Genomic DNA, 15,687 nt, shown 5'->3' on the forward strand with positions numbered 1-15,687 from the left:
CTATTTTCTAGTGAGGTGTTATCAGTAAGCAATGTGCATCAGAAGAACTCGGTGTGAACAAAAGGCCATATCTTTATTTTGCTATGGTTTCTCAGTCCTCTTCTACAAGTCCTGCTTTTGCTATCCAGCTGAGAAATTAAAGCACACTTTGATTAGCATTGGTCTAATTTCATACATCTGTCATCAAATTTAATATTTTCATTTCAGTGACCAACCAGTTCAAAACTCCCTTCCAAAGTCTTGCTGGATTTCAAGGGATGGAATATCGTATTTGAAGGAAAAGAGCAAGCAAGCTGACTGAAGGTCACAGAAGGCCCGTGAGTGGGAGAAAGTGGAACACCGGGCTTTAGAAAGCTCTCTGCTAACTCCAGCTGCAGATGTCATCCAGTCTGTGGGTGTTTTCATTCCAGCTCAGAAGCCCTCTGATGCCTCGCTGGCTAGGCGGGTGTCCTCTTCCTCCCTCTCCGCTCCTTGTGTGTCCCTCCCGAAGCTGGGGAGGCTGGTGCTCTGTCTAAGAAGAGGATGACCTTCCCCACATAGAGGAGGACCAGTCTTTGTGTACGAGAAGCTGAGCTCCCCTGTTACAACCCCAAACAAGTTCTCAAGATAGACAGAGTGTGACATCTGCACAACAACCAACTTTCACCCATAGGAGGATGGTTAGGGAGATTTTCCCCCAGCCCAGATACAGACTGTGAACATTTCCTGGATCTCAGGTACCCTGAGGTTGGGGTGTTTTGCTTCCCAACCTTGCATTCTCCTGACCTCTAGAGGGAGCCCTGCATCAACCAGAGCAAGCCACAGAACAGACATCACTTTGAACAGCCAGCTCAGTGGTCCTACTGAACATGGGGATTTCTGAACAGTGAGTACCTTTCATAAGTTGGCAGTTTGGAGCCTTATGAGCTCCTGGATAATGGGTATTAAGGTAAAACTTTGTCCAGTAAAGCCATGTTTTCACAGATAACATTGGGAAACCAGCCAACTGTATTACTTAGGAAACTCTGAACTAAAAACTTAACTTAGAGTAACATGACTCTAGCTAGACACAGGCCACTTTCATGGCTTTTTATTATATGGCATATGCCACTGTAAGGTCCTGAAACTCAGAACTATCACCCACAATGTCTGTAGTCAATGCATTAAGGAAGAATGATCTGAGGGAAAACGTCTATTGGCTTACATAAAGGAACAAGAGTTCTGTTACTCAGAATCAATAGGAAGCCTAAGTCTCAGCAGTACGTCATCATTCCTCAACTACAATCACCTTTTAAATATTCCTGGAGCTAGGAGGTCATATTGAGGCCAGGCCAGGTTCTCCAGCTTTCATCTTTGTAATCTGTTAGGGGTCTTTTTAATCTTATCCTTTGAGGATGAAAATGATAAATTCCATACTCTTGCTTTTTGCCATGTAACACCTTTCACCAAAGACTGTGAGAGCCAGAGGTGGTGAAGAATTCTAGGAAACAGTGTCCTCTGGTCAGCACAGGGCAGGTGAACATACGGACTCACAGCAGAGTAATCTCAGGCCAGACCAAACCTCAGCACTGATGGGGAACACTAACATGAAGTCCCACTCCTAGAAGAAGAACGCCAGTGGCTGCTGGGAGAGGGAGAATCAATTTTTATCAAGAGCATTGCCACCGCCAAGGTTCAGTGAGAGACCCTGTCTCAAATATAAGGCCGATAGCAACAAGAGAAGACACTTGAAGTCAGCTCTGGCCTCCACATGTGCACATTGAGGAATGATGTATATGTGGGCAGGTACACTCACATATACACCCTCTCTCTCTCTCTCTCTCTCTCTCTCTCTCTCTCTCTCTCTCTCACACACACACACACACACACACAGCAGTGTTATTCTTTGAAGTGAGGGCGGGCCACAGAAAAGGAAAATGACTTTTATGATATTACAACATATTTTTAATCAAACTGTAAATAAAAAACACCAACGATTATTCTGTTTCTTGACCTAAGCAACTTTGCCATTCCAGTGTCTTGCTTTTCCTTATGAGCAAAAAGCACAGGAAAGCATGGCTGTCCTGAAGTAAGTTGGAGGGTATTTCTAAAGAGTAAGTAAGAGAGGTGGCGGTGACAGGAACGCCCATTCTGCGCCTCTGATGCTTCATTCACTCCAGACACAAGGAGAGTTCAGCCATGCTGGGTTCACTCCAGTGGAGTAGAAAACCCAACCCCACAAGAGCAGAAGTGTACAGCATTCAGGGCAAGAACTCAGGTATCACCTTGATGTAATGATTAGTCATAGGGCCACTACCCAGGACTGCACATTGGTCCCCAAAGCAGACCCTGAAAGGTCCTCAGCATCAGCCCTATTCTCTAACATTGTCGAACTAGAAACAGGCCTGCAGGAAAGTTGTAAGCCAATCAAGGCAGGCGAAAACCAGCTCTGCTTAAGAAAGTTTCAATTCTTTATCTGGAACAGAAGAATTAAGAAATACATACATTGTGTGTGTGTGTGTATATACATACGCAGGTGTACATGTGTGTGTGTGTGTGTAGATTCCATACTTAACCTTATAGCTCAGATCAGTTGGGACCAGGAGTCTTCATTTCCAAGTCTATATCTTTATGAAAGTTTTATCAAATAAAAACCAAAATATAGTACAAAGGTTTCATTTTAATTACTCATAGGGATAATTTTAAAAAGAGAAATCCTATATTTCACAAGTTTTTAGAAAGCAAAATGTATTTGAGAAATTGAGAAAAATTGTGAAAAAAAATAGAACAACAGCAAGAGACACAATCCCCCAGCCCCCAGATATCATGAGGAGGTAACCTTATTAGGGTATTTAATACTAGTTAACAAAGATGAATAGGAAATCTCAGTGTCCAACTCTGGTTTCCTTACTTTTGCCTGTTACTCCCTTTCTGACTCTACGGGAATGCTGCGGGCCAGGACCTACAGCGTTCGTTATGGTTTCGTTGAACCAAAGGTGTTTGGGGCTTGGTTTCCAACAGTAATGAACGGGCACACACAAGGAAACTCACGAGCAGCCTTGTCTTAGAACCTAGAGGCAGCCGTGGAGGCTGTACTGGGAAGTCAAGGTAAGGCGCTGGGTAGGGTTTTGTGTGTTTATTTTTCCTGCAGAACTCTAAATAGTTGCTTTGGCCCCGTAACTGTCCTCGCTTGGAGCCTCGGAGCTGTTTACAGAATCCAAGAGTTGCAGCGGTACATTTCCATGAGCTCATGAGCAGCCAGCACCAGCTGTACCTTTTCCATTTCACGAGTGCCCGAGACTATTCAAGCCACCAACGCCCTGCTTCTGGCTTGTGCCTTAACGTTGAGGCAGCCGAAGTCAGATGGTTAATTACCGGGCTCTCAGGGCTTCTTTACAATCCCTGCTTTGGTCACTATGTTAAAGCAATCAGAAGGTCATTTCTTGCCAGCCTCTTTATGTTAATTAGCTAGTTCTCTCGGCTCCTCCCCCTGCAGCCTCCTTAAGAACTGTACACATCCAGCTGTCACCGGGTAAAGCTGACCAAGCAGAGAAACTTGGGTTTAGCCTTGCGGTACTCTCCCCTTTGCCTGGGACTTTCTCTGGCAGTCCTCTCTCTGCTTGAGGGTCTGGACTCCAGATCAGAGAAGAAATCGAAAATGGCTAAAACTGGCCGAGAGAGAGTTTCTTCTTAGGATTTTACACTGTAAAGGAGAAAGTTTCAGAACGCTTTGAAACAAAGTAAGAATGAAGTCTTGCTTCAAGCCAAACAAGCTGGCATCTTTGTAGGCAGGAGATGTAACACTGGTAAATATTTACTGCAAGATTCTTAACCAGGAGAAACTCCGGCTTGTTCGAGGAGTAAATGTTTTACAGGAGAGGTGAGATCTGCGTGTGCCTCTGTGTTCTTTCCAAGTGACTTCTGGAGACAGTCTTAGATGACTGGCTAAGACAAAATGCCCTAGTGATCCCCGAGGCACAGCCAGATTGTGGGTACCATGTCTACCACACAAAGGAAAGACGACAGCCACCTGTTTGCCAGTCTGTGCACGTGCCAGCTGAAGGTGCAGGAGGACCAGCAACAGCCAGGTGGGTCTAGTGAGCTAAGTCCTGTGTTCTCTGACTTTCTGGTCATTTGCATGTCCGGGGAAAGGGTGGGCTGGAGTAGCTCCTGGGATGTTCTGATTATAAAATGCTTTTTGAACTCCGAGGAGAGGAAGAATAGTGAGGCTCGACAGTGGGTTAACACGGTCTCACTGTTGATTTGAAGGGTTATCAGTAGTTAGAGAAGCATCCAGAATACACGTTCCTTGGAAACATGCATTGAAACTTCCAGCCATTGTCAGTTGTGTAGAGCACGATAGAGTGCATTTAGCTGAAAACCCCCACTGGGGCAAGGCTGACTTGGCTACTGAAGGAATTTGGCAGAGAACAGTTTTGCTGGCCTGGCACTATTCCCCATGTCCTACTGCTGTAAGGGCTTTGTTTAAATCTAGCTTTGTATGGACTTTTGACTCATTCATTTGTGGAAAACACTTATTTTTGACACTCAGTTTTTTACAGTCCAAAAGGAGCTGGAACAGATAGTGTGGGATTTTACTTGACGGGCATCTAAACTTCGCACCTCATAGTTTTTCCACGAATAATCTTTAAAAAGCATTTCAGATTGACTATGGAACCATGATGATTGACATGAATAGGCCAACTATCCCCAGTCTGTTGTTAAGGACACTTGTGGGAAAGGCTGTGTGGTGATGACGTCAGCACCCCACCCCGGAGGTTAGCCTCTTGGCAGCCTGGGATAGATCTAGACCTGGCACGTGAGCTCCTCGTTGGTTTCCCTCTAGACTCAGCTTTAGATTTCACTCTCACAGAGAGCAGAAGCTAATGAACTGAAACCTCAAGTGAAAACCTTCAAGGTGGCATTTGTGCTAACATTTGGTGACTGTCCCAAGCCACCTCACTGCAAGAGTCCTGAGCCGAGCCAAGTGATCTCATACCACACAGGGCTTAATAGACATGAATAGGAGAGGATTCCTGCAAAATCCTACAGTGCAGTCATTTCAGAATATGCTACACCATCCGGGTTAAAATAAATTGCTTTGAACCGATAGCTTTAGGGAGCATTATACACGTTGTTACTAGAGACCCTTAGTTTATCATGGTTTTGTCCATATGTTTATCTGTTGCTTCTTTTTACTTGAAATGTTTAAGGCCTTACCTCTCTTCATCTAGATGTAATGTTTATAATAGAAATCAGTCAAAAGTGCCCTGTAACCTACCACCTAAAGATAGGCACTAGGGATATTTTAATAGGCAGTCTAGCTTTTAAAAAATGTTTATGCTTGGATTATTATTTTACTTGTTTTTTAAAATAAAAAGGAGACTTATTTGACAGACAGTCCTCTGTAAACTGCCTTTTAATTAACAGTGTATGATGACCAAATTCTCAAGTCATTACATGCTCTCTGGAGTATTATTTTCAGTGGTCAATGTCAGACATTTTTCACTAAAATTAGCACTGTTGAATAGAAATTAACAGCTATATCTGTGCACAGATGATTATTTTCATTGGATAAATTCTTAGAGAATGCTATGTTTAAAAGATTATTGCACTTTTTAAACTTTTCTTTCTGGCCATGTGGTTTTTCCACTCTGCAATAATGAATGAAAGGGTATGATCTCAGTAATACTGGGCATTAATTTTAAAATTTGTTTCCAATTTTATAAGTAGAAAATAATACCCCACTGTTGTTTTAATTTAAGGAAGGCTGCCTTGATGGTTTCTTGGGCCTCATCCAAAGAAGCCTGGAAATATCATTATGATGACACACTTCCCAAAATACCAAGACTAGCAGCCTACTCCTGTTTTCTCAGCCTGAAGCTCTTTGCTTGGAATGTTTTGAAAGCAATCATATTCTTCTGTGGCCAACTCTCAAAATATCTGCCCACAAAACCACAATCCATAAAGTCGTGAGGCTTCGCTAATGAAGTCCAGACTAGTCCCTGAGTGCCACAGAAATGCCATCGAGAGGTCTGAACTGACAAGTGACACTGTTCCACGCTGGCCCAGTTTCTAGAATCTGCAAGCTTCCATTTATTGCAGTCTTGGGGTTTGAGGTACTCATTCAGTGTGGTTGCAATGGCTTTTCCCAAACACCATGTTTGTTCCTTCCTAGTATGGAAAGTTCAACAAGGAGGCAGACCCGTCGCCTTAGACTGAGGCCTGGCTACAGATTGATACGCCAGCTACCGAGTTCATGCCTTTGGCCTCACTTCAACCAGGTCGATTTCTACTGTCGACTCTGATTTACTAACATGTAACTCTGCTGAAGCATGGCCAGCTTTAGTATACATTCGTATATTGAGCCCTCTCTACAGTGTGCGAATGTATTTTATTTTTTTTAACTCTAGTATTTGAGTCTTTCTATCTAGTCACTCATGAAAATGTACTGTTTTGGTTGACTGCAGAGATAAACATTATTTGTTCTTTGACTATTTGGGCCTCTAGACAGTCAGGGCTGCCTTACCTCCATATGCTAACATCAGCCAAGAGACTCCACGGATCAGTGTCTGAAGGCTTTATGTGAGTTTCGTTATGTAGGTGTGATTGATGATGTCAATTATCATGTGATCAAACTCAGTTACCAGCCCTTCTCTACATCTCTTGGGTAGTTCAACCTCTGGTCATGGGCTTAGTCTTCTTGATGTGGCCAGCCCTCCTCTTAAAACTGTCTAATGGTCTACTATAATCACTCCAGCCACATAAAAAGACACACATTATCACTCAGGAAATTCACAACTAGTGAAGTTCTGTGAAAGGAATAGGGCCAAGAACACATATATTTATTTTTTTCATATTTGGTAATTTTCTGGTTGTGCTTTATTCTCAACATACCTTATTTGGTTTCCTAAAAGTCAAGAATTGAAAGACATCCTAAGATGCCTGTTTTCTAATGAGAAAGAGAAGGGTGGGGATTCTGATGGGCGGGGAGGTGTGGAGAAACTGGGAGGATTGGGGGGAGGGGAAAACAAGGAGAATATACTGTATAAAAAACAATCGATTTTCAGAAAAATAAAAATATACAAAAAAGAAATACAGACCAATACCTTCAGCTTTTAATTTATAACCAATACATTTTAATTAATACCTACCACGGAGTAGATGAGTACCAGACACTGAGAATGCAAACACATTTTTATCCTAAGTTTGCATTCAAATGTAGGGTTTCTGAGGAATTAAATATTAAGAACTGAGCAAATATTTTTCAACTCTTTGGGTAGACTCTAAACCACAAAGTACACATTACATTAGGTTATTGCAAATGTGCTATTTTCTTCAAATGTTTCCTGTAGCTATGTATGAATGCCCTTAATTTATTACCTAGGGCACTTATTAACTAAATTAAAGAAACTTATGTGCACCAAGAGGGACTTCAATAGGTCCTGCATGGTTATAAATGTTAATTTCTTTTAGATAAGGTTATCACTAAATACAGTTATGGTTCTCCAAATAGATTTGTACTTTCCTTTGTGGTTCTGAAGCATTGATTCTACACACACAGTGTGACATCGTATGAGTGACATATAGCCAGAATGGACCTACACTTGCTTCTGCTTTTCTGCAACCAAAAGGGAGCCTTGCAGAGGCTCAGATGACCTTTGTTCTAGCTTTGCAGTATCACTTGCATTTACAGCCTAGGACTGGTAGAGATAGGTACAGATTACTTTAGAAGAGTTTGGAAAGGGAGAAGCTTTAGGCCTGAAAACTGTTTCTTGTGTTCAAGCTTATACCTAGTGGAGGAATCCTTACCATAATAAACTTCCCTGATGGATGGTGGTTCTACCAGATGGCTTAATGATACAATTTATATTTTGTAAGGTAAAAAGACTCTGGAGATGGGCTGACCATCAATATCAATATCATTAATTCTTCTGAACTTACTGCTTGCCCTAAGGATAAACTTTGAAGCAAATATATGTAATTAATATGGCCTCTTCGGGCTGATGAGGGAGGGGGACTTGATTGGGGGAGGGATATGGGAGGCGGTGGCGGGGAGGAGGCAGAAATCTTTAATAAATAAATTTAAAAAAACCAAAAAAACAAATAAAAGCAAAAAAATGTGAAAAAAAAACAAAATTTAACACTAATTGGGAAAATCAAAATCAAAATCTTTAGAACAGAAGTGAGATTTCTGAACCTGATGCTAGCAGGACATTCAAAAGATAAGTAATAGTTAATGTCATTGGATACTTGATTTCCCAAGAACTGAAGGCACTCAGTATTACCACCTGTAGCCAATACTATGTTGAAGGTGCTTGCCAGTATACTAAGTTTCTTTAGGAGAAATAAAAGGCTAACATATTAGAAAGAATTTGAAGTGCCTTTATTTAGGGACGACCAATAGAAAAACCCCAAAGAGAATCAAGACTATTGAGTAAACACACAATGTGTGTGTGTATCTTATAGGTATACCTGTAACACTAGTACTGAGGTGGTCTTTCTGGCCATTAGCCCAGTTCAGTGACCCTGTTTCAAGGGAGTAAGTACACCCCCACCTCTGTCTGTCTGTCTGTCTGTCTGTCTCTCTGTCTCTCTCTCTCTGTCTCTCTCTCTGTCTCTGTCTCTGTCTCTCTCTGTCTCTCTCTCTCTCTCTCTCTCTCTCTCTCTCTCTCTCACACACACACACACACACACACACGGAAAGAGAGAAAAGAGAGAGAGCCCGAAAAAGAGAGTTGGAGGGTTCACTATTATTAAGGAACCAGCCTTCCCCACACTGACCTATAGAATCAAGGCTTCATCATTGTAATTCCAGCCGAATTATTTATTTTAACTTGACAAGCTAGTTTAAAATTCATAAGGAAATCTAAGGAATGGTAGAATAGTTAATACATCTTGAAGTTGACAATTTCTAATCCCAGATTTTTAGATGGTGTAATATTGGTTTAAGGATAGAAAATCAATTCTTGGGACAGATTTGGATACCCAGAAATCAGTATATTTTAAAGTTAGATGTTGGTTTCATCTAGTGTGTGTGTCAGGTGTATGGGCATGCATGTGTGATGGCTCACATGTGGAGGTCAGAGGACGAATGGTGGGTGTCAGTACTCTCCTTCCACCAAGGGGTTCGAATGGAACTCAAGTCATCGGGCTTGGCAGCGAGTGCTGTTACCTGCTGTGCCATCCCAGAGATCCCATGCAAAAACCACAAAATAACTCTAAGAAGAGAACAGGTAGTATTTTCTGTAATAATTCTATAACAAATATTAGAACATATTTCTAAAAACAAACTTGAAAACCCATTTTTCTATAAAAGTCAGCTTGAGATGGGGTGCGACTGAAACACAGAAGCTAAATGTACAACATTTCTGGTGAAATGTAAGAGAATATCCCTGCCAATGGAATGCACAGTTTTTCATGCCAGGTATGAAAATCACTAAGCTATAAAAGTATATCAATTAGATTATCAGCATTGAGAATATCTACTGTTTAAAGGGTGCTGCGGAGAAGGGAGCCTGGGAGAAAATGGTGTGTCACACACACACACACACAACCTGCAGCTCAAGAAAAAGAATTTGACTCAAAATGTGGGCCAACGGTCTGACCATACTTCTGAAACAAAATGGCCAACAAGTACATTAAAAATGCCCAACATTGTTCTTTCTTAGAGTAAAACAGAATTAGCCACCACAAGGCATCACCATGCGTCTGTATGTGCTGTAGTTTGTGGGATGTCACCACGGGTCCACATGTTAAATGCTATAAGCGGGTGTGGTACTCCTGGGAGGTGTTGGAGCCTTCAGTCAATGAGGTCCATTGGAAGGTCTCAAGGTTGTGAGACACATGCCTTTGGGGTTAATGGGTCTTCTGCCTTTTTCTCTTCTCTTTAACTTTCTGACCACAGACTTCCCAAAACTCTCCCACACTGCTGTGCCACCACAGGCCCGAATGATAAGACCATGAACTTAAACTTTTCAACCTGTGAGCCAGAATACATTTCTCCTCTTTCTAAACGGGTAAATGGAGAACTGAAGCTATTTTGCCACAGTATGAAAGATAACTAATGTAAACATGGTGGTTAATTTTTTTATTGTTTTTTCTAGACTGGGTTTCTCTGTAGCTTTGGAGCCTGTCCTGGAACTAGCTCTTGTAAATGAGGCTGGCCTCGAACTCAAAGAGATCCACCTGCCTTTGCCTCCTGAGTACTGGGATTAAAGGCATGCACCACCACCGCCCCACCCTGGTGTTAAAATTTAAACCATTAATAACACGACGTTTGAAAGATGTGGAGAACTTGTACGCTGTTGTGAAGTGGTTTAATTGGTTTGAAAACTGAGTTAGTAGTTTTATTTTATTATTTTGTTTTGTTTTTAAAGTTAGCTCTATGAACCATCACTTCCATTGGGAAGTATAAAATGAATGAATTCACAAAGCAGTTTTTATTTATAAAAGGCTGTGCGTAGATAAACACACTGTGTGTATTCATAGATGGAATACCATTTAGTAGAGAGGACTGGATCACTGATATAATCAGTCATGAAGGTGAGTCCTGGGCATACTGTTTTGAGTCAAAATAAACCAAACACCAAAAAGTTTATGATGCATTATATCATACATTAATTACATATAGATACAGTCATATATCTAATTACATGAAATTCTCAAACAAAACTAGGCCATGGTGACAGAAATCACAACAGTGTTCCCAAGGTAGGGGAAATACTCAAACAGGAAATGAAGGAACTTGTTGGGTAGCGAACATGCCTTACATCAGGATGGAGGTTTGGTTACTTGAGGATATACAGTTGTCCAACTTACCCATGCATTCTATTGTATGTGATTTGTCCTTCCGTGCTTTTAAATGTGAGACTGCCTGGAGGGCTCTGCTCTCTAAACTTGCCTCCAGGCCTCTCTTGGCAACTTCAGTGAATAATGAAGGAGCTGGAGTGTCCTGATGAATTTCAATTACTCGTGGAAGAAGAAAGAACATATCCTATTGGCAGTGTGGCCACAGCTCAGCTCAGGAACTATCAAGCCTCCAGTATGAAATGTGAGCCATTACTCTATATGAGCTTACTAATTAGTACCACTTTGTTGTTTAAATTATCCCAATGAGATTAGACAGATAAATTGAAATATGATTAAAAAAAACACTATCTCACAACTTGGGCGAGGCGTAGAGATAAGTGGTGGGCTATGTGATAATCATGAACAAAGCATTAAATTTGATCCCCGAACCCCCCCACCCCAAATAGCTAGGGAGAGACCTTAGCGTTTTGCCTTTTACGGCCTCTGTCTGGCATAGAACATCATTTAGAGTCAATGGCCCCTCTGAAGTTTCTTCAAAATTCAGGTTTTTCATTAAGTCCATGGTATCTCATTAATATTCTTGTAGCAAACAGCAAAAATGGACCATTTCACGAACTTTCTTCCCCCTCTTAACTTCTTCCTCTTGCTTAAACTCATGAAGAAACTCACTCATTCTATTAAATAGATGTTTTCTGAGCCTCTGGCATGAAGTACTGTGTTAAGGTACTAGAGGGCAAAGCAGGCAGAACATCCTGCCCACTTGACACCACTTTCTAACAGGCCAAAAGGGCAGACAGTAAAGGAAAGAATTAAGATATGTGGTTTAAGTGGTTCTTCTACAAACAGAGAAAGAGGATGGAAAGGACAGAGTGTGTCCTAGTGGCGGTGCTCATTAAACAACACTGGACACTGAACCTGGATACAGACTCTGTGCCTTGCCATATCCTTCCATCCATTTGTGCAAGACTAGGAGTTGCTGCTAAAATAGCTTAGATAATCCAAGGTTCTTGAGTGTCAATAATTTCAATACAAATTTATTTCTGACCCTTGCTGCAGGAACTCACATTTTCTGACACTGGGATAGATAAGTGTGGTGCTAGTAATGAGAATTGCCTGGTGTTGAAAAGCCCCTTGGGGACAAATACCCCAGTGTGTCACTGGATACCACCAAAGGTAGTGAGTGCACTGTGGCTAGCCTTCAGCGCAAATCATAAACCTATGCTGATGTCTTCTGAAGCCAGTTGTAGCTGTCATAGGGAAAAGTGCACGCTCATGGGTTATGCTATCAGGCATACATACAACAGTGATAAAGTCTGCACAGCGTTCAGAGGTGGAGTCTGGAGGCCCAATGGGATAAAGGGTAAGGCCTCAGCATACCTACTGCCCACGTACCCATGTGCAGCCACAAGTGGGGAAGGGAACACAGTACTAATCTAAACCATAATCCTTATTTTCTGTTCTGTGTTATGTGAGGGACTTACAAGATCCTGTGGTTTGAGGAGACAACCACTAATGTTGCAATGTTTTACAACCTTTTTGAGAGCAGAAAAGTAGCTTTGTATCTTAGACCATACCACAACATTCATATATCACCTATAGACAAATTGTGCTTATGGAACATTAGTTATATTCCAGACACCACTAAGCACTTTATTTATTTCATTACGAAAGGTACTAAGATAACCTTGAGTCAGGCCTGAGTCTGGGTTGACTGAGCCATGCTCACTGCCTGTTCCACACTCAGGTAAATTTGCAAAAGAGCTGCCCTGGTGGCTGGTACCCTTGAACTCATTCTGTGGTCTGGCTGCTTAAAATAGGCCGCTACTAAGTCACCAGTTAAATTCTATATGGATTTGAAGTGCATCCAGTTGAAATCAGGAGGGTAATTTTTAGTCTAAACAAAACTGGTAAGAAAATAAAACCGTGTCACTGCAAACCTATGGACCCTACACCAGCAACTTGCGGTCCAGGCTAGCAGTTTTGTTTAATGCTGAGAACCCGTGTCTTACATCTAATGAAGTATTAAGCAAAGTAATGCACCATTTTTTTTTTAACTTGGCCGAAATGGCTTGAGAGAAATGGTTTGGGTTTTGATTCTTCAAATGTACAAACTTAAAAGGGGCTGAATAATGGTCACTATTGTAATTAATTCACCTTTTGTTTGTGACAGTCTCATGCATGCTAGGCAAGCACTCAGCTACAGAGCTACAGTCCCAGGCCCAGCTTTCTTTTCTATCTTAAACAGGAGACGACATTTCAAATGTTGGGTCAGCTATTCTATTAAATCATTAACTCGGCTTGAAATTTTAATCAACATTTTGGCAAAGGAAATTTCACACCTGAGTTGCTTTTTAATGAAGTAGATGGGCAAATCTAGCAAAATACCCAAAAGTCAGGATTTAAAATGTACTAAACACTTTATTCTTTCTAAAGTCGCATTCCTTCTACCTAGTGACCAGACACCTCACCTGCCAGGGATGGTGATAGCCAGCTAAAAGCACATAGGAATATGTGTACATGCTCATGTGCATTTCCGTAATAAGCCAACCACAGCCAGGGACAATGATCTGGAGGGATTTGAGCAATGACATCCTGAAGCAATTGGCATCAAATCTTCTCTTGTTGCAATACAGTTTGCTAGACGCTACGATAGAGTAGGTATGGTGACACATGCTTATGATCCAAGCTGCTCCAGACACTGAAGCAAAAGAGTCACCAAGCTCAAAGTCTGCCTGGCCTAAGAGCGAGTTCTATCAAAGGCAGCCTGGGCCATTTAGTGAGATCTTGTCTCAGTGTAAAGTAAGAAAAGGAGGACTGCAAACACATCTAAATGGAAGAGCACTTACCTAGCCAGCATGAGGACCATGGATTTAACCATTTAACAGAATGGCTAACAGAAAAACACACAAGTTTTAAAGAGGGCAGGGCATTGCCATTTAAAAAGAAAGAGCAAAATAAGGAAAAAGTCTGAGAACATTAGAAGTAGACCATTTTGATCTGGGGTTGTCTGGGTTATCCTTAGTCATCTGCAGAGAATGGGGTTGTAGATAAAGATGTGTGCATGCTCGTGTGCATTTCCGTAATAAGCCAACCACAGGCAAGGCATACTAGCACTGCTGACTATGAATTTTTTTACTTAATAAGATAACTTCATTTATAAGGTGTTTCAGTCTCAAATATAGGTAGAGTTAAGATATTTTTCCACTGCTTTTCATTTTGAGGATGGAATTAAGCTAAACTTAACTAAAGAGAGTGGCTATTTTGGTTGTGAAGCAATATCAGCAAAGTCTGGAGGGAGTTTTAGGAAACGAGTGTAACCACAAATTTAAAGACACAGAAAAAGAATGAAAACAAGTCTAAAAAGTATCATAGACGTGTGCGAAACTTCCTTCTGCCTCTGTGAGCAAGTCTCCCACTCTCAGCCTTAAGCTTAAAATACTGCTACTGTCCTTGATCATAGCACACCCTTAGTAAAGGAAAAGATCTACTCTCTAAATAGTTCATTCAAGTGATTGGCATTTGTAAATTACTGCGTGTCACGGTTTCAAAGATCACTTAGTCCCACGAACATTATACACAAGTCTTAAACTAGAACTGAAAACTGTGCTCAAGGTCAGTGGTTAGGACAAAGAACTGCATCTGTGTACAGCTGTGTAAGAGCTGACACCTCTTATGGATAGGAAATTTAAGATGTGGTAACTGCAGATTAATTTCATTTGAACATAGCAGAGTATTTAGGGACCAGTGTGTAGCTCAGTAGTTACACAAGCCTTGCATGACTAGGTCGCCCATGCTGCACACATAGGAGAAAATAGACCTGACGTATACTAGTTCTAACATTAAACATATAGACAACACAATGAGTGTGTAAGAGGAGGGGGGGAAGAAATGACAGTAGAAGATAGGAGATTAGTGAGGGCATATAGATGTTAGATGTATAGAGCCAAATGCATCAAATAAATGAGGAAGAAGAAGGGGGGAGTGCTGACTTAAATATCCATCAATGAACAAATAGATTAAAAAAGCAATGTGTTATATAGTATAGTGTAGTTAATGTCACTTTATACTCCTAAAACAAAGCTGTAAATACTCTATGCACTTCATCACCCCCTGAGAGAGAAAGATAGGTAGGTAGGTACGTACGTACATACGTACGTAGATAGATGCATGAATGGATGGATGGATGAATAGATGGATGGATGGATGAATGGAGAGATAGACAGACAGATAGACAGACAGAGAGGTAATTGAGCATTATCCAGCCTTTGCTACTATATGAATGAAAACATTATACTAGGTGAAATAAGTTAGATATTAAAGACAGATACAGGGAGCTGGCTTATCAGGTAAAGACACTTGCAACCAAGTCTGATGACCTGAATTCCCCTTCTGAGACCCACATGGTGGAAAAAGAGAACCAACTCCCCCATGTGTACACTGTGCTACACACACACACACCACACACAATTTTAAATACAAATACTAACAAATTTAAAAGACAAATATTGAATAGCCCACATCTCTGAAGTATATGGAAATGTCAAAGCCAGAAAGTAAATGGTAGTTTTCAGGGCCGGGGAAAAGCTATGGAATGAGGCATTTACTGTTAAATGAAGCCAGGTCTCGGGTGAAGGATGTGAAGGAAGCTCTGGAGAGAGGGTTATGGTGATCCTTAGCAGTGATGTGAGTGCGGTTAATGCCATTTTACACCCTTAGAATGTTAAAGTGGCAAATGCTCTGCTCTGTGGACTTCATCACTGAGAATAATTAAAACGTCATCACACAATTAGAATAATGTTTTCTGATCCTCCAAGACTGATTTATTCCAAGAATCCAATGATCATGAGATATTACAATAAAGGGCCATTTTCAACTTTCCTGAGAAAGTTTCAGGTCACATAAATGGTGGGAGGCTGG

The 15,687-nt window shown here is 41.2% G+C and overlaps 1 protein-coding gene across 2 annotated transcripts in view; it reads left to right on the plus strand.

Moving 5' to 3' along the window:
- Nucleotides 1–3,513: 3,513 nt before the first annotated feature.
- The window catches only part of Ranbp3l (RAN binding protein 3 like), a 46,715-nt gene continuing 34,541 nt past the window's right edge, over nt 3,514–15,687 (plus strand). For both annotated transcript variants that reach the window (XM_050138977.1, XM_050138978.1), the window contains exon 1: nt 3,514–4,046. In XM_050138977.1, the coding sequence (XP_049994934.1) occupies nt 3,956–4,046 (91 nt within the window). In that variant the 5' untranslated portion in view covers nt 3,514–3,955. The remainder of the gene's footprint in view (nt 4,047–15,687) is intronic.

The sequence above is a fragment of the Alexandromys fortis genome, unplaced genomic scaffold (assembly GCF_014885135.2).
Source record: "Alexandromys fortis isolate MF-2015 unplaced genomic scaffold, M_Fortis_MF-2015_v1.1 scaffold_37, whole genome shotgun sequence".
NCBI lineage: Eukaryota > Metazoa > Chordata > Mammalia > Rodentia > Cricetidae > Alexandromys > Alexandromys fortis.